At 40.2% G+C, this 20931-nt stretch overlaps 1 protein-coding gene and 1 pseudogene across 8 annotated transcripts in view; both read right to left on the bottom strand.

Annotated features, from left to right (window-relative positions):
• Nucleotides 1–180: 180 nt before the first annotated feature.
• Nucleotides 181–4823, bottom strand: LOC146659509 (myelin-associated glycoprotein-like; annotated as a pseudogene). The gene is made up of 9 exons (XR_014913862.1): nucleotides 4761–4823; nucleotides 3864–4619; nucleotides 3194–3451; nucleotides 2851–3111; nucleotides 2015–2281; nucleotides 1619–1915; nucleotides 1430–1520; nucleotides 980–1049; nucleotides 181–498 (listed from the first exon to the last, which is right to left on the bottom strand). The product of XR_014913862.1 is annotated as a myelin-associated glycoprotein-like (transcript).
• Nucleotides 4824–6675: 1852 nt separating this feature from the next.
• Nucleotides 6676–20931, bottom strand: part of phldb3 (pleckstrin homology-like domain, family B, member 3) — a 29090-nt gene continuing 14834 nt past the window's right edge. For 5 of the 7 annotated variants that reach the window (XM_085423577.1, XM_085423583.1, XM_085423579.1 and 2 more), the window contains 10 exons: nucleotides 19314–19487; nucleotides 16475–16582; nucleotides 13691–13792; nucleotides 13402–13489; nucleotides 12689–12866; nucleotides 11459–11540; nucleotides 10940–11089; nucleotides 10102–10312; nucleotides 9748–9833; nucleotides 6681–7529 (listed from right to left, as the gene is read on the bottom strand). In XM_085423577.1, the coding sequence (XP_085279703.1) occupies nucleotides 7395–7529; nucleotides 9748–9833; nucleotides 10102–10312; nucleotides 10940–11089; nucleotides 11459–11540; nucleotides 12689–12866; nucleotides 13402–13489; nucleotides 13691–13792; nucleotides 16475–16582; nucleotides 19314–19487 (1314 nt within the window). In that variant the 3' untranslated portion in view covers nucleotides 6681–7394. Of the gene's footprint in view, nucleotides 7530–9747; nucleotides 9834–10101; nucleotides 10313–10939; nucleotides 11090–11458; nucleotides 11541–12688; nucleotides 12867–13401; nucleotides 13490–13690; nucleotides 13793–16474; nucleotides 16583–19313; nucleotides 19488–20931 lie in introns of all 7 variants that reach the window. The other 2 variants (XM_085423580.1, XM_085423585.1) reach the window with 2 other exon arrangements.

Here is a 20931-nt window from a genome sequence, read left to right as displayed (position 1 = left end):
AAGGTTTTTTTAGAATTAGACAAAGGTTAGTCATATGCATATAGTTAAAGATTCAACCTCAGCATACAGATATGTCTATTTTTACTAGTAAGACAGGAGAAGAATTTACAGACGAGGATCAAAACCAGGGCCGGAGGGAATGTCCAAACTCCTGGGCTTCTGCTGTCAATTCCTCTAAAGCTAAGTGACCACTTTCTCATCAACCCTTCATGTAAGTCCCTTAGCATCTTTCTCTCTTCCAAAATGAACATCTGCAAGTGTTTCTTCCTACTTTGCATCTCCTCCATTGCTTGGTGCTTCTCCATGGATCTCAGAATCCACACCAGTCTTAGAGACCAGGCCTTTGATCTCACCTTCCCCGAGCTTGCCCTCTGACCTGGCCTGAAGTTGAGCAAAGTCCACATCAGCATAATGGAGAGAGTCATCCTTGTATTCTGCTGCTTCTGCCTCAAGAATGGCTTTATTGACATAAATCACATCTGCCTTTGAAGAGTTAGTCTACAGAGAAACCACAACAGTGTGTTTCAGTAACACAGAAAAGATGTGTTTTTTTCTATTTCAATAATGAGGTTCACTTTAACTGTGTTTTTTTAAGAGCATATGTTTTGGCATACTATATTCACATTTACTATGCAAGAAAAAGTTCATTTTATCATTCAAACAGGACACACCATTAGCTCAGAGAGTCAGCATATGTTTTGGAATCTAAAGAGCTTGGAAAGAAAGACGTCTGGAAGTTTCTTGAAGACGTTTCTTCTCTCAGCCGAGAAGCTTCTTCCTCTTTCCAAGCTCTTTAGACTTGGTCTTTAGACTACGATGACCTGGATGACTGAGAACCTTCACAGACAATATGTTTTGGTTTTTAAATCACACTAACACATTGGCAAGTACACAAGAAGAGCTGGAGGCAAACTCATTCTACCACAGGTGGGATTTTTTTCTTCATCTAACTCATATATATGCATCAACATAAACTCACCTCATTGGTGACTAAACAGTCTGAAATATCCACAAGTCCCTTGTCAAGTGAAACATTGCCCTTCCTTTTCCTGCAACCATCACAGAAAGGTGAAAGGTTTAATTCACATTAAAGATTTTACATTGAAATATGCTTTAGGAAAAATACTTTCTCCTTGAAAATTCCTTGCCACAAGGTTAAAAACTCTAAAAGTCGTTATCCCCCTGATAATGTTTTGATTTTGTCACAATTCATGTATTACACGTGTGTGTTTTCAGCTTCAAGGTGGGCAGATAAAGTTTCATCAGAAGGCTGCCTTGTTAGTAATGATTTGTGGCACCTGTGGTTGCTCTATAATTAGTCAGCTTACAAAAGGAACTTGAAATATGTCTGTTATATGCATTTTTGATTATACATGATAATCGTAACCTACTTTGAAAATATCTGGTACCAGTGTTCTGTGTTCCTCACCTGTAAAGGCATATCAGTAGCGGTATGAAAACCAGCAACATCCCCAGTGCTCCCACTCCAGAACCAATCAGCAAAGAAAGAGTATGGAGGACTTAAAAAAAACAAAACAGTCATATCAATCACTAAAAGATGCAAATGCCACAACAGAAAAGCCAAATATAAAATGAAGCTTCCTACAGATGTCTTTACCTAGCTGAGTTTCACTGGAGGATATATTGAAAGCTATACTATCAGACCCCAGGGAGTTGCTGCTCAGACAGACCAGAGAGGGCATGTCTTGGCCCAGGTAGTACAGAGTGATGATGCTCCTCACGCTCGTGCTTCCCAGATTTACTTCCCGAATTGGGATATCAGCAGAGTGATTGACAAGCTCGCCAGCCAGCTGCCAAACCAGGGAGGGAAGCGGGTTCCCCTGAGTGTTACAGGTACATCGGATCTGGGACAAAATCTTCACACAGCGGGAAGAAAATAGGATCTCTGGAGCAACTGAGACAAAGAAGGTAATGGGTTAACTAGGCTTATGGGCGCTTTTCTTGGGGAAACATAAAGGCTTCAAAGGAATGAAAACAAGAATAAGAGTCTTACATGTGACATCAATGCTGACAGGCTCTGAGCATTCAGCTCCATGGACATTCAGAGCTTCACAATGATATTGATCATCTGAGAGTTTGGTCACATTGAAGGTGAAGTGTTGCTCAAAGCCCACCGCTTCCTTTTTCCTTCCTGCCACCTGGAACCAGGTGAAGTTCACCGCTGCTGGATTGGCGATGCTTGTGCAAGTCAGAGTCACAGAGCTGCCATCCAGCACAGGACCAGAAGGGTCAACAGACACTGAAGTATTTTTAGGAGGATCTGAAAGGAAAATAATGTTCCTTGTTAGTATTGCATCCAAAGACTTTTTTTTACTTGTTTGGGAATGCATATTCAGCCTTTCAGAAAATATATAAATTAGGATGTTCTGGTGCAAGTTTTAGGGCAGAAAGTTATTAATTGATATGCATAATACTTTTTTCTTTTTCATTGTGATTCATATTATTCCTTTTTGATAGAATTAAATGTGTTTTGCTTTGGGGGGGCTTTAATCATACTTTTCTGTACTCTTACAGCTTGATGAGGACACAAATTAAACAAAACAGCTACACATACATTCAGACACTGGCACACATGTGGACACAGTGGAGCTCAGTCATGATGGACTCAGAAGGTTTTGAGGTTGTCACGCAATATGACAATGTGTTACTGTCCATAGCTCAGACACTAGTGTTGCCCTGTTAACAAGTCTTGGCCCCAGATCATGTTGGGTTGAGCACAGCTGGATATACAGTAGAGCCATGTTCAGGACGTGAGCACACTGGAGAAATACAGTTCTGTTGTTTGTTTTCGGTGTAAATCAATGTCTTTACTGTGTTAAATTAACTCACACTGAATGTCCAGCTGAATTGCTGCTGACGTTTCCTCTCCCAGATCATTTTTGGCTGTACAGTGGTAATCACCGCTGTGGCTGGTGTCGGCACCGTCTATGACCAAGACTGGTCCGGGCTCCTTATCCATCTCATTATCTCTGTACCAGGTGTAGTTGGTCACTGGTGGGTTAGAGCGGCTCTTACAGATCAGAGAAACAGAGCTGCCCTCCAGAACTGGACCAGTGGGATCGACGATTACTGTTGTTTCCCTCGGGGAAACTGGAAAAATAAACAAGCATGGGTTCAGTCTATGCTGTGATCCAACATTTATAATCTGTCTTTTTGTTTCAGGCTCACTTACACTGTACGTCAATCTGAGTGATAGAAGAATTCTGGCTTCCATAACTGTTACTGACTCCACAAAAAAACTGACTGTCAACTTCTGACACTGTGGCTGAAAACCTCTTCTTTGATCCCACCACTGACACCTGATCTCCATTCACTTTGTACCAGCTGTAGCTGTCCACGGCTGGATTTGCATTAGTGTTGCAGGTCACGGTCACTGAGCTGCCTTCTTTTACAGGACCAGAGTAACTAACGGATGTGTTATTTGGAGGATCTGTAAGAGAAATATGAAATTGTTAATACACAATCTATCTGCACAGACAGATTTTTTGGGCCACTCATAACCAGTGTCAAGCCTACAACTGGAATGATAAACATTTGTCTTTTCACATCAGCAAAACTGGATTTGTGTTTCTGGAGACCTGCCAAATGTTTACAATGTAACCAAGGGTCTATCCCAGCTGTAGCGCTTGATTGCAACTTGATTGAATGGCAAAACTGAAGCTCATTGAAACAGAGTGACTTTTGAAACTACAAAAAAAAACCTAAACCATCTGATTAGATGTTCTTTTATAGGTTTTTTATTATCCTGGAGAAGACCAAATCAGATAATATCAGACCATAAATAAAATCATGTTATGGTATGAATGCAAACAATAAAAGAAAAGGTGATAAAATATACTCACAAAGAACACTTAGCGTCAGAATTTTTTCATACAGAAGGTCACTTTTCCCAGCTTGTCGGTTATAGACGGCAGTGCAAGAAACTTTTTGTTCATTGTGAAGGTGAGAAGCAGTGAAGTTCATCACAGAGGTCGCAGGATTAGCTTCCACTTCCTCCTCTGTGTCACCTAAAGCGGGCGACCATGTCAGAAGTGGAGGAAGAATGGGACAGTGAGAAACAGCGGAGCAGGTCAATGTCACTGCAGTTCCTTCTTCTACCTCCAGGTTCAATGGCGTTATGGTAGGTTTAGGCAGTGAATCTGAAAAGTAGAACAATACAAAAATGACATAATGACCTAAAATGTAGTAAAGATGTGGCTTTATGTGTAGAATAGCAAGAGGAGGGGACAAACTTTGAGTGGATATGAGGACACTTGAAGGAAAGTTAAACTTCAAATCATTGTCACACTGCAGTCTGAAGTAATAGTTGTCATAATGGCGTGGTGGCATGTTGTTGAAGATGGTGGTGCAGTCTTTGTCACGCAGGATTCCAGTCAGGTTTCCTTGCTGGATATTTAAGCTTCCACTTGCACCAGTGAGGCTGGAATCAAACACCGGAGTTCTACTCCAGCCTTTCTTCCAGATAGCTTTACATGAATCATCCAGGAATTTCTCCCATTCTGGGGGCAAGGTGAATCTGCAGCGGATCAACACGCAGGATCCACTCAGTGCTTCTACAGTCTGAGGCAAGAAGACTGCCCAGTTTTGGCATAAGCTACCTGAGTTGAAGCAGCAGAAACATGACATTAGGTATGGTAAACATTCTAATTACTGCCAATGTAAAGGTTCTGCATTTGCATCTACATATGTGGAAAGACAGATAAGTCCCTAGCAACATGACTGAAATTAAAATAACATACCTTGAAGTAGACTGCATATAAAGAAAACCTTTATTGCAACCGTCATATTCGTCTGATGATCCGAGTGAGGTACTGGAAACAGGACACTTTTATTGCTTGCTATAAATGTTATTGTATGGCTAACATTCAAACATAGTCTTTAGGACAAGCTGAGAGTCACACTATTTCCATTTTACAAAATGTTGATGTTTTGCTGAAAATAACTGAAATATTGTTTTAAGCCTGTGAGACTTTGTTTGCTTCATTGTTTATGTAATTATTCCCCTTTTTGAAGGTAATAATTAACTAAAATGGTAAATGGTAAATGATGAAAAAGAGGAAGCAATATAAAAATCATCCATGATCTTATTCTTTATCCTCAACAGTATTTCATATAATATTTAGTACTTTTATTAAGGTAACAGTCTTACCTTAAAAGCCAACAGAAGTGTTCAGCATACAGTGTCTTTTCTGGAAAGAAAAAAAAAAGTTTTAAAAAAAATAATTTGAGGTCACAAATCCTGAGATCATTTTAAAGTATACAATCATAAAAATAATATTAATAAAGTTAAAATGAAGGGTTTACAAGCATTAAAGCATCAGTAGTAGTAATCCAACAAGTGAGTCATGTCAGACTGGTAGTGTGTCTGGATGTCGCACACAGCTCTTGTCAGATGTGTCCGGGGAGTGGCGTGTAGCAGAACAACAAGGTTTTGATACTCTCTCTGTATTTCAGCTGTTTTAACCAAGTGCAGAATTGTGCATAATAATGCATTATTTGTATAATGCATTTGATCCCACTGAGAGCTTGAAATGGGAAAGAAAGGTGAATTATGAGCTGATGTTAATATTCTATGACACAATAAAGACAGAATAAAGACAGTTCTGGTACCTTGTACCAGCAATGTGTACCTAATAAAGTGCCTGGTGAGTGTACACAGTGATGTACTTGGAAATAGCTCGACACTAAACTGATTTTCAATGTTATGTTTTTCAGGAGCAAGGGTGATATACAGAACTGCAGTAACTACAAAAGTCAGCAGAAGCAAGACGTGTGTGGGCAAGGGAGACACGTGGAAAGCTGAACATGTTACGTACGAGGTAATGACGGTGAATGAGTTTTAAGTATCTGGGGTCAACCATCCAAAGTAACTGACAATGCACAGGAGAGGTGAAGAAGAGAGGGTGAAGGTAAGGTGGGGTGGAGTTGGTTGAGTTCAGTGTCAGGTGACAAGGCAAAGGGAAGGTTTACAAGATGATAGCGAGACCCGCTGTGTGGTTTGGAGATGGTGACACTGATGAAAAGACAGCAGGCTTTGCTGGAGGTGGCAGAATTGAAAATGCCAAGATTTTCACTGGGAGTGACCAGAATGGACACAACTAAAAATCAGTGACAACTCAGGTTGAGCAGTTTGGGGACAAAGTTAGAGATAGCATAGACCAGGGCTGCCCAATCCCAGTCCTCGAGAGCTACTATCCTGCAGCTTTTAGATGCATCCCTACTCCAACACAGCTGAATCAAATGGTTTGATTACCTCTTCAGCATGCCATCATGTTTGGCAAAGGCCTGATAACAAGCCATTCATTTGATTCGGGTGTGTGGGAACAAGGATGCACCAAAAGCTGCAGGACGGTAGCTCTCGAGGACCGGGATTGGGCACCCCTGGCATAGACATTTCAATCTTGCAGAGAAGCAACAGTTGATAACAGACAAAGGATGTTGTTGATGTAGTGAAGGAGGACATGCAGAGGGTTGGAGTAACACGGGAGGATGCCAGGGACAGGGTGACATGGAGCCAGATGATCTGCTGTGGCAGCCATTAAAGGGAGCAGCCGAAAGAAGATGATGACAAGAAGATGACAAACTGGATCATATCTGTAACTTCCACATTCATTCGTCAGAATTATTTATTATTGCAACCATCTTACAATAAAAAGTTTATTATGAATAAATGCAGATAAAACTTTTTTTTATGAATAAAATTTTAATAGTGCATAACAGTGTATGTCTTCATTTATATGAAAATCAAACCCATAAAAATTTCTGAATAATAAATAATTTAAAAAATGTCATTTACAATGCATCTTCAATAAAAACTGAGAGAAATTTGGACATTTTAATGGGAACATCTGACAATATAAAGCAATCCAAAACATATTACAACACAAAACGGTCACAGTGTTTAACCTCGACGTGCCTCTGACAGTCTAATTTAAGTGCACTTATTTTTGGACTGTTACAGTGGAATGCATAGTATTGCACAGGAGTTGTTATTATGTTCACCACCTGCTGTAGTGTATTATTGCGTAGTGTACATCATTCTTGTAATGCTGGATTGTGACCAGGAGAGGGAGGTAAAACTCAGCTTAACACCTCCCAGTAACAGACACCCATTGTGCAAGCTGCTGAGTGAAGCTGCTTGTGGATTGCAGCTGGTGAACCTCTGTCGCCATCAATCACTCTGTCAGTAACAGTTTCCACAACTCAGTTTAACCACATCTGTATCTCGTGCACTTTATTCACATATTCATGAGTCCAGGTATAGAATGAGCTCCTGAGGTGGATCTTCAACAAAATCAGACCTTAGACAGCAGAGAGGGAAACACAGCCCTCTTGCGCTGCCTGCCTAGAAGCAAGGATTGTAAATTCAAAAGTTAATAACGACTATGCTCGTCTGTTGCTGTGACAATAACATCCATCCAAATCCGCATGGACACTGCACTGGAAGCCACCAGAAAGAACAGACGGTCATATGTCTTCACACAGAACGTCAGACTGGGCCGTGGTGACTAAAAAGAAGGCACAGACAATGAAACCGTCATCAGCTGATGAAGAAGCAGCTTTTTTTTGCTTAGTGGTAATGTTTTTTTTGTTTTGTTTGTTAAGATATACCAGTCATTTTGGACACACCTTCTAGTTTAATCGTTCTTCTTTATTTTCACGACTATTTGCATTGTAGATTCTCACTGAAGGCATCAAAACTATGAATGAACACGTGGAATTATGTAGCAAGCAAAAAAAGAATTATATATTCTCCAAAACAGCCCCCCTTTGCTTTGATTGCTGCTTTGCACACGTTTGGCATTCTCTCGATGAGCTTCATAAGTCATCTGAAATGATTTTCCAACAGTCTTGAAGGAGTTCCCAGACATGCTGAGCACTTGTTGGTCATTTTGCTTTCACTCTGTGGTACATCTCATTCTGAACCATCTCGATTGGCTTTATATCAGGTGACTGTGGAGACCAGGCCATGTGGCGCAGCACTCCATCACTCTCCTTCTTTGTCAAATAGTCTTTACACAGCCCAAAGGTGTTTTTGGGGTCATTGTTCTGATGAAAAATAAATGATGGTCCAACTAAACGCAGACTGGATGTGATGGCATGTCACTGCAGGACGCTGTGGTTGCCATGCCGTTTCAGTGTGCCTTCAATTTTGAATAAATTCCCAACAGTGCCACCAGCAAAACATACCCACACCATCACACCACCTCCTCCAAGCTTCATGGTGGGAACCATGCATGTAGAGAACATCCGTTCAGCTTTTCTGCGTTGCACAAAGACACAGCGGGTGGAATCAAAGATCTCAAATTTGGACTCATCAGACCAAAGCACAGATTTTCACTGGTCTAATGTCCATTCCTTGTGTTTCTTGGTCCAAAAAAATATCTTGTGCTCATTGCTTTTCATTAACTTGCGATTTCTGAGGCTGGTGACTCAGATGAATTTATCCTCAGCAGCAGAGGTGACTCTTAGTCTTCCTATCTTCCTGTTGTTTCCCTTTACTTAGCTGATTGACAACTATTAGAATCATGGCAAGAACCAAATAGGGCTGTCAGCTGTGTACCAACCTAATTTCTGCACAACACAAGCCTATTAAGAAGGCAAGAAATTCCACAAATGAACCCTGACAAGGCACACCTGTGAACTGAAAACCATTCCAGGTGATCATGAAGCTCAATGAGAGAAGGTCAAGGGTTTTCAGCACTGTCAACAAAGCAAACAGTGGCTTCTATCAAGAATCTAAAATGCAAGGTATATTTAGAGTTATTTATCATTTTTTTTCTTTGCTAGATCTATCTCTCTATCTGTATAGCTAGATACCATTAAATGAGAAGGTGTGTCCAAACTTTTCACTGGTAGTGTATATCCGAGTAAAACCGCTGCCCAGCAGAACAAAAGTCTGGTAATAAGAGATTAATGTTACAATAATGTTTGTACTTTTTAACCATCTTTCTCATTTCTGTCTTGCAGCATTAACTTAGCCTCTATTTGTTGTATAAGTGCAGACTGATAATCACCTGTTTCACACAACTAAGAAAAGAACAGGATCTTCTGACCACAAACTATTTCCCTGAGGATTTTCTTTTCCTCATTTATTCCTACATGGTGAATAAGGTCACTGTAAGTAAGAGGGTTGACACTATTACTTTCTTAGAAGATGCCTGTGAGCACCAAATAAAAGTCTTACTAAGCAGTACTAATGTTACCAACAACCTACCTTTGATTTCTAGTCTATTCAAATATGATGGTACATGTATCAGGTCATATCATATAAACAAAACTATTTGGAAATATAAGGTAGCAAAACAAATTTTGTAACTGGTTTACATACTACAATAAACTCAAACGCACATGTGTGTACCTGTGATAGTCATCTTAATTCTACTTGAGTTGTTTTGTTTGTGTTAACTGTACGTTTCAGGAGAAAGAAAATATTTATTGGACTTCCTCTCTGCGCTATTGTAATATATTTAATAATCATTATAAATATTGGTCCTGAAAACATTCTGTAAAGAGATTCTAGAAATATTTTTTGAAAGTGTTTTGGCGGATTTATGACTGGATGACATGTCAAGAAATGACTTTAGAACCTCTACAAAATGAGTCCAGTGCAGTTTAAGCTACATTTACAAACTGTTGCCCTTCTGATCCAAGGTCTGTGCTCAGGAACACATGAAAAACTTCAGATTTATTTAAAGTCCAGTTGTGTAAAATATGAGAACTCACAGAGGTGCCTGTTCGTAGATGGTCGTAGTAAACTTCCTCTATTGCTTGGAAATAAATGACTCCCTTTAGCTTCCTTTCATCACAGTCTGCAGCAAAGGCAAAAAAGGAATTTTAGAACATTAATATTGAATATTTAAGTCAATGTGAATTTAAAAAAAAATAATAATTCCTTGTTCTTTCTTCAAAGCACAATAAAACGTAAGAAAATTTTTTTTAAAAATGTTTAGAATAAAAACTTTGATGTGATGTAATCTTATAATAAGTCTGACCACCTCCTAGCGTGACAGAGAAAGGTTCATTCAAACAAAGAGGCAAACACAGAGTCAGCGAGCACACCCCTCCAACCAGTCTAACCTGTATAGTAGGCTAGTCGTCTGTGGTCCATGTCAAACAGGAACCATCTCTTCTTCCAGGTTTTGACCCTCCCCCCTCGTTTGGTCAGGAAACCCGCACAGCGTCGAGACGTCAGCCGCAGTTCCGTGCAGCCAGTCACTCCATGACCCAGAGACTCCACATGGGCCCTCAGGTCAAAGTTTGGAGAGAGGAAGAGGGGCAGGCTACGCTGCTGGAAGACAAATGGACTTTAAAGAAGCTTGAAAAAAACAAACAGTCAATTTACCATGATAAACTGACCAGTTCCTATTGGAGTTTATAATGGTTACACTTGTTTTGGGTCCCCAAACCCCAAGGATGAGATGATAAAAATGTAAATGTCTTGGTTAAAGATGCTGGAAGTCAGTTAGTTATAAAATCATGAAAAATGAAACAGAATAACAACAAAACAGGTGACATAAGCGTCAAAGCTTGCATTGTCTTTTGGTACCGCCATAGAAACATTTTATCCATTCGCTTCTGCTTCTCCTTATCAGGGAAGGAGTCAGGGTACCCGGAGAGAACACACGCAAACACGGGGAGAACATGCAAACTGCACACAGAAAGGCTGCAGCCAGTTGGTGGATTCTAACCTCTTACTGTGAGGCAACAATTCCCAAAACTAATCTAACAATCCCGCGTTAGAGTTTCGTGGAAACTCCTTGTATTGTGGGTAATGTCAGCATCAGGTCTCGACAAGAACATCGAGAATACATGGATTAAAAGGACTACATATGCGTGTCTGTTGCATTAGGTTTAATCATTTTACAAGGAAAACAAAATATTTTTCACTAACTTATAGTTTGAATTTCATTCATACCTCAGAGGAGTTTGGGGAAGAGATGACCCGTTGTTGCTCTTCAGGTTCTGGCTCTGGTCTTTGTGGGGTCTCTGGTTCTGGTGGTTCTGTTCTGGAACAATTAAGCTCTCTTTGTCTTCTCTCCTCTAACAGCAACCGTTGCTGATCTTCCTGAGTTCACACGCACATCAAAACAAATTATTATCCAAACCATTTCCAAGGTAACACAGTAAGACGGAAGCGACACTGGTTTAACCCAGCTGGAGGTATGCATGCAAAAGCATAAAGGAAACTGAAATCAGAGTTACACTCTAAATCCTCCCATTCCTTTTTTGAAATTCTCCGAAACTCTCATATGCATGCACATTTTTTAGTCTCTCCAACTGCCAGTGCTACAAACATGCATTACAAAACTCCAAACATCTGCTGTCTACTTTCCTGGAGCTGAGTGGATGTCAGTAATCAGACAGGCGTATCTAATTCAGTGTGTCGCTGATGATTAGAGGTGTCAGCGAGTGTTTCCCACAGCAGGTGACTCACCCGCTCTCTGAGCAGCCTCTCTCTCTCTGCTTTGGCTTCCCTCAGTTTCTTCTCAATCTCAATGAGATCCAAAAGGCATGGACTGTAAGAAAAAAGTAATAATATAATTGAGTACAAAAGCTTTATACAGTTAGTTTAAATAAATAAAAATATTCTTTAGAAAATGATCCAATTAGCTGTATTTGTTTAACAAGTTATCAGTAGAATTAAATGGACATATGAAGCATAATCAACCAGACTCAAGCTTATCATCAGCAAAGATTGAGCTAGTGTTTAACAGGATGCGACAATGCAAAAGGCCAAATCATGACATGTGCTACATCATGAAGTATTCCTGAAACCCATCATGTAGTATGTCCAATACTATTCAATGAACAGACTTGTAACACCAGTGCAATCACCTCAACCGACACCTAACCTTATCTTCTGCTGCTGCGCAAGCCCCATGTTCATTTGCAAATGTTTTATCATTAACAGACAGCCCTACACCCATTTACTTCCAGTAACACAACAAAGTACGCCTTCAACTGTTGCTGCTGTTGTATGCAAGTTCACAACGTGTGTTGCTAATAAGCCAAAAAACATAAAATAATCTGGTCATTTTGGCCCAATCTGAAATCCATCCTTTGACCATTATTCCAACTGGAAAAATTTATAATGCAATATAGTAAAAATGCTCAACCAATTACTGAATCTAATATGGATAGAAAACAAAACAACAGCCGTGGGAAAATAGTTAATAGCAAAATGCGGTTGCTCCCACTTTGATTTTACACCCAACGTGGTTTATATTGTGTGTTCGTGCAATTTTGGCCTGATTAAGAGGGTTTCTTGTTGCACTTTGCTGCCACAATGTGTTTGAAAGTATCCTAATTTATCAAAAATGGTTTTATCTGCTATAGTAAAGACATAACAAACAGAAACTGTGGTCATGGAGCAACCTGATGCCAAGTGGTTATAGTGCCTTGTGTGTCTGAAAATATACTTGATGACCACAAACCAGGACCCACTAATTAATAGTGTCAAATTATATATATACATATTTTTTGTATTAAAAATGTGAATTATGGCGCAAAAACCCTTTACATGCTACATTTCTCCACTCAGTGGGCCAAAAGAATAGCAATTAAAATCCATTCTGGTTGCATGTGAATATAATTACCTAGTACATGAACGTTGAAAAATGCATTAAAGAACCCCATTTGCTTTTTAAAAAGTGAAGACACTGACCTGGCAGCACGAGAGCTTGTTGTACTATTACATGGAGTTAGGACTCCACCACCATTGCTGGCCCCAGGTCTGTGCCCATTGCCATGCCCACTGCTATGCCCATTGCTCAGTCTATGGGACAGGACAGGGGATGTGAAAGCCTCTGGGGCCTGGCTGTCAGGATGCATCCTTACCAGCACTGAAAGTGGAAGGAAATAAAAAGAGACATGTGAGAACAACATGCATTGGTCAGCATAAATAGCTTTTTATAAGATTCGGCATGAGAGAAATCCGTCATGTGGTATCAAAATGTTAACTCACTCATTTTATATTTTACATACAAGAAGAGTCAGATATGATTTTCAGGAAGAGACTTAGAGGATTAAGAAGAAGAGCAAACTCCTGACAAGACGTGACATGACCCTGAAGATCCGGCTACTATTTAATGACAGATAGATGGGCATGTGAAAAACAGATACTACTGGGGAGATTTAAGGCTTAAGTATATGGATGATTCTCAGGCTCATCTGGTCCGCACAGGCAAAACCAATGTAATAACGACCTGCCAACTCTACTGACACGCCTTTGATTTGACTAAAAGGGAGGGAACTGAGCAAACAGACCAGACAAAATGAGCACAAGGGTGCAGAGAGAACATGTTTATTGTTCTATATCACAAACATCTCAGCCTGAGCAATCAGGAGGACAAAGTGAGGTAGAAAAATTGGACTCACCTTGTGCTGACACCGGCCTGTCGTTTAGTCTGTTATTGCGATGCGAGCTTCGTCTCCTGGGCAGACTGACACCTTCTTTGCTTGGATCCTAAAAAATAAAAAGACAGTGTGCTTAAAGTACATTCAAAACACAGACACTGTCATCTCAGATCTTTCTGTTAGCTATCAGCACATGTTTTGGAAATCAGTAATTGAATTAAAGCACAAATGTCAATTATGACATTAGACCAAATGATGACATTAACTGTTGCAGAAACAAAAAACCAAACCTGTGTGACAAGCTGCATACCTGCGGAGGCTTGTGAACCGTCAGAGGAGAAAGAGACATCATGCAGGGAGCTGAGCTGGTGATGTCAGACCAGTCGGTGAGCGGCTTCTTGTCTTTGCGAACCTGTTTGAAAGCCAGGTTTAAATTCCAAACCTCAGTAAAGCATCTGTGATCAACACTGGCTACAGGGTACAAATACAATCTGTTCATTTTCGCCAACTGTAACCGTAAAGCAAAACACATTCTCAACATACCACATCTGCCTGAGAATTAAAACTTCCAGGAGGGATTGTAATGAGTTAAAAAATTATCACAGCTCCACTATCTTCCCCTCTATCCCTCCCTCTCCCTGCTTGACTCACAAACACATGAGCAATTCAGTCACTACATGCAGTCCACTGTTTAACCCTTGTCCGCCTCTTTCACTACTCAGCACAACAGCACATGCTGGCAGCAGAAGTGTGGCTGTTAAACATCTGCTGCACATACATCAGTGTTGTTTTCTAAGGGATTTGATAAATATTCAAAAGCTTTCTTGACACAATCCAATCCAACTGTTTTCACAAATAAATATACAAATACACAAACAGCTCAGAGCACTAAAATTCCCAACACATCTGTGACAAGCAAACCACATCCTGCATGCAGTCATATTAAAGTCATACACACTTGGCCATGTTGTCTGACACTGCTTCTCCCTCTCTCCTCCTCTGTACTGCCACTCCCTTCTGCCCTCCCTTTTTCAGTCCCCTCTCTTATTTACAACAGCTGATGAACTTCACATTAATCCAGTTTCATGACGGACGCTATTTTAAAGACCCTCAGTCACACAAATCAACTCGAGTGCAGTCATTTTACTTACCAATCGCTGCAAGGATGTGAAACTTCTCCCAGCTTGCCTTCTCTCTCTCTCAGACATCCACACATTCACAACTGCAGCACCCTCCCTCACGTTGCTTACTCCTCCCTCTCTACCCCTTTCCCTCCCTCCTTTTAGTCTGAGTTAATCTCGCTCTCTCTTGCTCTCTCTCTTTCTCTCTCCCTTCCTCGCTCACTCTCGCCTCCTCCCTCTGCTTGTCTCATTTTCCCTTTTACTCATCCAGATCTTGTCTCCTGCTCTTTTTTTTTTTTTTTTTACTGGTGCAATCATAACTCCGATTAAATGGAAGCCACTGACTGACAATGAAAACACATAACACATGACAGCGTGGACTATACTCAGAGCTGGATAGATGTTTCACGAAACTGAACTGAAAAGAAAGAAACGGGTCATGGACACATGTTAGACTTTCGGAAATCTTTCACTACTCACAAGTGATTTAGAGATTTGGATCCAGCTTTAGTTTTGCTAGCAGTGCAACTCTTTTGATCTTTGTTAAGTTGTGCTCAGATTGAATAAAAACATATTTATGCACTTAAGGAACTGTAACCAGTAATAGAGGTTGGTTAATTTGTTTCAGGTTTTTAATACCTAACTTAATATATAGGTTTATGCTACTGCAACAGCAGCATTTATCTGGAGTCAATCTTCTCTGTACAATAATATTGACTCTCGTGTAACTTTGTTTTTCTCTTTATTGCCTCACGGTGTTAATATGTTTTCTTTAATCTGTTAAATTCTCTACTTCAATCATTAACTAGCCACCAACTTTCTCTGCTGCTTGGTTCTAAGCAGTTAATCCACAGTTTGCCTAGGCTTTATTTAGTGCCTGCTGGGGCTTGAAATAAGGCTGATGAGAATGGTGCAAGTGAACCAAAAACTGCCTGAAAAGTGTAGGCTTTGTCTGTACGAGGTGGAAGCCCAACTGTTAAGGTGAATTTGTAGAAACTGTCAGGAGTAGATGTGGGTTTGAATTTCTACCCTTTAACAAGTCTGGGAGGTTTGGCAGTTGGCCCACCATCCATACAAGTCAAGTGAATGCCAATGTGGTAACCTATACAAATGTTATACAAATTCAGTAGTAGTAGTGGGACACCAGCTCAGGGCTTCCCCCCCGAACAGGTTTTAAAGTTATTTTTAGACCTTTTCAGACAGATAATGCTTATTGGCTTTATGTAGACAAGTACGTTAGAATGAATAACCTGTTCATTTGCAGCAGTTGAAAGATATTAAAGCAATGAGGGGATCTGTAGGGTCATATGATAGCCCTCTGCAGGTTTGTCACTATGAACTGAAATCTGCAGACAGATTCTGTGCTGCTTAAAAAACCATTTAACTCATATCTGAACTCACTTCCCGGTTTACCTCGTTCACTATACTTTGTATAACAAACACTCATCATAAGATTCTTAATTAGAAAATTTCAGAAAATTAGAAAACTGTTGCTGGCCTGCTGGGTCTTGATTTCTGCTGAGATTGTGGGATGGTGGGATCAAAATTTGGTGTAAATAACATGAAAGCATGGATCCATCCTGCATTGTATCAGTGGCTCAGGCTGCTGGTACTGTAATAGTGTAAAATCTGCTGTAGCTGTATGATGATGCCATCTCTATATGGGGTGTTTCAAGCACGTTGTGGAATCTATGCCACCAAGAATTAGAGGCATGACGATGTCAAATGTAAAAAATTCAAATACAGCCACCGTCATTAGGAGGAGCTAGCTGCCTGCTGTGCCTTAACCAAATAATCAAATACTGCTTCCAGCATATGAAACATCAAGAACAGACAACACAAAAAAGAAATAAACAGATTGGTAAAACAGAAAAGTAACAGAACTAACAAATGTGGCCATCGCAATAGAAACTACACCAGTTAAATAAAGACCAAAAGTTAGTAAAACCCACAGTATGACAAATCCCACATACCATTTGGGTGTGTATGAGCTCCCTCTTCTCTTTCCTCAAGGCATTCATCTCTCTCTCTTTCTCCTTTTCCATGTCCCGCAGCTGTCTCTCTAACCGTTGGACTTGCTCCTGAAAATTCAGACAATCATTCCCATCAGTGCGGACTGGATATGGCTTCCTGTCCTCCGAGATAATATCACGTGCTGTAGCTGATTCATGTAGCTGTTCTGAGTTTACCTTATCTTTTCATTATGCTGTGATGTAATATTGAGTAAATATCCCCCGATGTGACAGTGCGTATGTCGCTGTGAGTAAATACAGGTCACTAAGCTGAGTCCATCTCTTCAGCCGAGACACAATGCAAATCAAATGGCCATTTTGCAAGTTAATGAGAGGCACAAGACTGACACAGGAGAGCAGGACTGGAGAAGCAACTTCAATGAATATATGGCTGATATAAAATCACCACTTTAGGGCAGTAAGAGTGAGAGATGTCATGTGCATCGAGGCCACAGTGCAGCTGAGTCAACTAGCATCCCTCTCACACAATCCCAGCCTTCATCTCCGGGGCTGCGCTCCTCCTCCTACATTCTGAAGCTAATTGAGAAACAACTGAACATTATTTTCATCATCTATGTTTATGGAATTGTAAATGTTGGAAGGAAGAACAGCTTTTTGGAACAGCCAGCATTGAAATGTAAGTCAAGACTACCGGTGTACAAAGTAACAAACTATTAAGAATTTAAGTTTAGTTCTTTTAGCGATCCTAGCATGTCATGTTTGGTTGGTTCACTTTGAAATATCTCAGCAATTACTGACATGCAAAAAAAAAATTTCCCAAGAGCATTAATCCCTCTTTGGTGATCCTCTGACTTAGAATGTCAGCAATGTTGTTTTTGTGTCATTCTGTGTAATTGGTGCGTTTCTTTCCTTTTATAAAATAAATATTGGACATAATCTGTGAGAGAGTGAGACTATTCAGAGTATAGAAGACTTCTAAATGAGGCATAAGATCGTTAATCACGTTAACTCCACTCTGGCACACAGTTTGGCTAGTCAGGATGAGTTTTCAGTTAGTGTCATCATCAGGTTATATTACGAAGCACATGCTGCCTGCTAAAATGAGATCATTACTGGGGTCTGAACATTTAGCTCAGAATAAGCAGCACCCAACCATGATAGAAAAATGACCTGACAACACAGAAAAAAAATTGCACTAGGAATTAAGGCAGGGGTGGGCAACTCCAGGCCTCGAGGGCCGGTGTCCCTGCAGGTTTTAGATGTGTCCTTGAACCAACACAGCTGATTTAAATGGCTAAATTAGCTCCTCGACATGTCCTGAAGTTCTCCAGAGGCCTGGTAACGAACTAATCATGTGATTCTAAAACCTGCAGGACACCGGCCCTCGAGGCCTGGAATTGCCCACCCCTGAATTAAGGTGAAGTCCACATACAGACTGCTGGTTTCCAAAGTTCAGTTACTGAATTAGAAATTAAAAAAATAATAATGGATTGCATTTATATAGCGCTTTCCAAGGCACCCAAAGCGCTTTACAATTCCACTATTCATTCACTCTCACATACACACACTGGTGGAGGCAGCTACAGTTGTAGCCACAGCTGCCCTGGGGCAGACTGACAGAAGCGAGGCTGCCATATCGCGCCATCGGCCTCTCTGGCCAACACCAGTAGGCGGTAAGTAAAGTGTCTTGCCCAAGAACACAACGACCAGGACAGAGAGCCCAGGGATCAAACAGGTGACCTTCCGGTTACAGATACGCTTCCCATCCCCCTGAGCCACGGTCACCCCAGTCCATAAATAAGAGTATGCACACCCAACGTGTCAGTTGAACAATTGAATTTAAATTCAAGTGCCAACATGTTACAGATCTTTTGAAACTGCCATGGGAATCCTGATCTGAAGAGTTTTGTTGGTTTAATGTTGCTCAAGGGCAGAATAGCTAATCTCTTAAAAAATACCCTCACAAATAAGCATGATTTCAAGCATTTTTAGTCGACAATATTATCTTTCAGTCAGGATTGTGCAACCCTTCTTTTTCCATATCTCCTCATCTTCTTTAATCTTTTCAGACTCTCCTAATCATCTCTCCTCTTTTGCTTCCATGTGTTTTGCTCTATAATTTTTCACTCATGGTGGCCTGATTAAGCTTCTTGTATAGCGCTGTGCGACATAATCAAGGTGACGTTTTGAGGTAAAGAGTACAAGCTCGTGCCGAAAGAAGAAGAACAAGCCTTAAATACATAAAAACAAGCATGAACTGTAACTGCAAAGAGAGGTTATGTGTACAGCAGAACAACCCATCTAATATGGTGATTAATGTGATTAATTTCACTTTTAAAGTGCAACAGCCCTGAAATGCTATCCGAGTCAGATTTATCACTTTGTTGTTTGATGCCAACAACTCTGTGATTATTGTTGGAGGTTTGTGGTTCTTCTGTTCACTTTCTGGTCGGTCTTCTCCTCATTTTAACTCTCAAAAAGAGGAAAACAGATTTCAGCAAAAGCTAGGAGCATGGTGCAACACATTTTAGAAAAAAAAACCCACAATCTTTATGTGTCTCTAAAAGAAGCATGGAGACTGTCCAGACTGTGATCAAAAAGAACTGGGTCCTGTTTCTATAGATCTTTTGGAAAACTGTTGTACTGGTATATATTCAAGTGTTAGCTGTTCCTATCATTTCATCCACTTATTGTATGCACAAGTATGACATCACATGTCTGCACTGATGCGGAATTTATGTGAGAGTAAACACTGAAAAAAAAGCATGTGACCCTGATAACACTTCAAGGAGCAGCTGTGTAACTGTCTCAAAAACTATCTCAAAGACGCGCTGTTTACCTGTGCAACGTTGACCAAAAGCTTCTGGCATGAGATTTCCTTTTCAAGCTCTCCTTCACTCTCTCTCTCCTTGCATTTGCTCTCATCCTCTTCAACAATGCCGGTCTCTCGCTCCAGAAAATTAAACTCCCAATCCTCAAAGGCCCGAACTGATGCCTCCATCGCCTCCTTCTCCTGCAATGAAGACAAAAAAAAAATATTGTGTAAATAAAGGTGCTTTTTTATTGTGAACTGCTTGCTAAAATGTGTCTTGTTCTGGAGCCTAAGAGAAGGTTTATGAATGTAACATCCCCAAGAAATTTATGTGGGAAAATCAAAAGTGAATGGATGGAGGGAAGATACAAAACAATGCCTTTGGCACTCTAGTACAACAATAACTACTGAATGAATTGACTGGTTGATTGATGGAAACATTCCATCGTTCTGTTTTATGCAGTCCAGTCACTGGTTTTTCTACTTATATGCTTAAAACAATAACCCCCCACACATCCAGATGTTAGCACTGTTAGCACCCTTATTTAATACACCAATCAAGATTATAATAATAATAATAACATAAATAAGAGTGAACTCTTTACTGGATTTTTTTAGTGCAGATCCATGTATGAGTATGGTCACCTTTAAAGGTTGATTCATGCTCTTACAGAGATATTTTTAACTTTGTGCAGAACTTTTTAAAGTTTGGCAAGCCTCGTTCCATCGTCACTTTACATGACAAAAGAGTTTACTAGAGAGAAATCAATCGACAATGCTACACTTCCTTTGAGAAGTAGTTTAACACCTTTTATTACACAGCTAGTAATATCAAACTGACAATTGCTGGCACAATGCTGCTACTCACAAATGCCAAATTAGCTTATTTATAATCTCCAGGTTATTTGTATTTCTTTATTATCATGATCTCACAATACTTCTCAAACATCTTGTTGTGACTCAAACTTTTTAGTGTACAATCAAAAGACTTGAGTATGTACTTATGTGGACAAAAAGTTAAGTGAACTTAAGAGCTTCATTATTCTCAAGGTTTGGCAACCGGAGGCACACTTCCAGTATAAGCACAAAATTCAATGCTTCACTGCCTATTGAAACACTCAACGGCCTCACTGGAATGCCTGCTCTCTTAGTGCTGTGCAACACGTACTTAGGTCCTGTTTGTGTGCATGTATGCAGCTTTTTTTCTGTGAAGCAACTTGTGAAAAACCTGTTTTCTAGAAGCCCTTTCCAAATAAATCCGACAAGTTACCACAGAAAGGAACCAGCTACCGGACAACACTAAACCTGTCATTAAACAATGCGATTTAAACAAAAAGGTTTCTCATCTTGTTCTGTTACATTCACAGGCAAAACACACATCCTGTGTTTTGTTTAGGTGTGGGTAAACATTAGCACTTCAGGTTGAACAGGTACTGAACAATCACTCACTGTATTCAAGACAATATTATGTGCAAGACTCAGCGCTGTCAACACACCTTGTATCTGTGATATATCAAAACAGCACACCGAGCATTAGCTGCAGTTTTATGTTTTATCTAATAACTGCCATCGAGACACAACCATTGGGATGTTTTTGTGTCTCTCTATATTTAAAAAAAAGGCAGGATTAGATGTTTAAAAACAG

Source organism: Rhamphochromis longiceps, linkage group LG11 (genome assembly GCF_057381845.1).
Source record: "Rhamphochromis longiceps isolate RC_006_pf linkage group LG11, R_longiceps_female_GT1.1, whole genome shotgun sequence".
Classification (NCBI taxonomy): domain Eukaryota; kingdom Metazoa; phylum Chordata; class Actinopteri; order Cichliformes; family Cichlidae; genus Rhamphochromis; species Rhamphochromis longiceps.
Note: the sequence above shows the minus strand (reverse complement) of the source record. Positions and strands in the feature narration are given on the sequence as shown.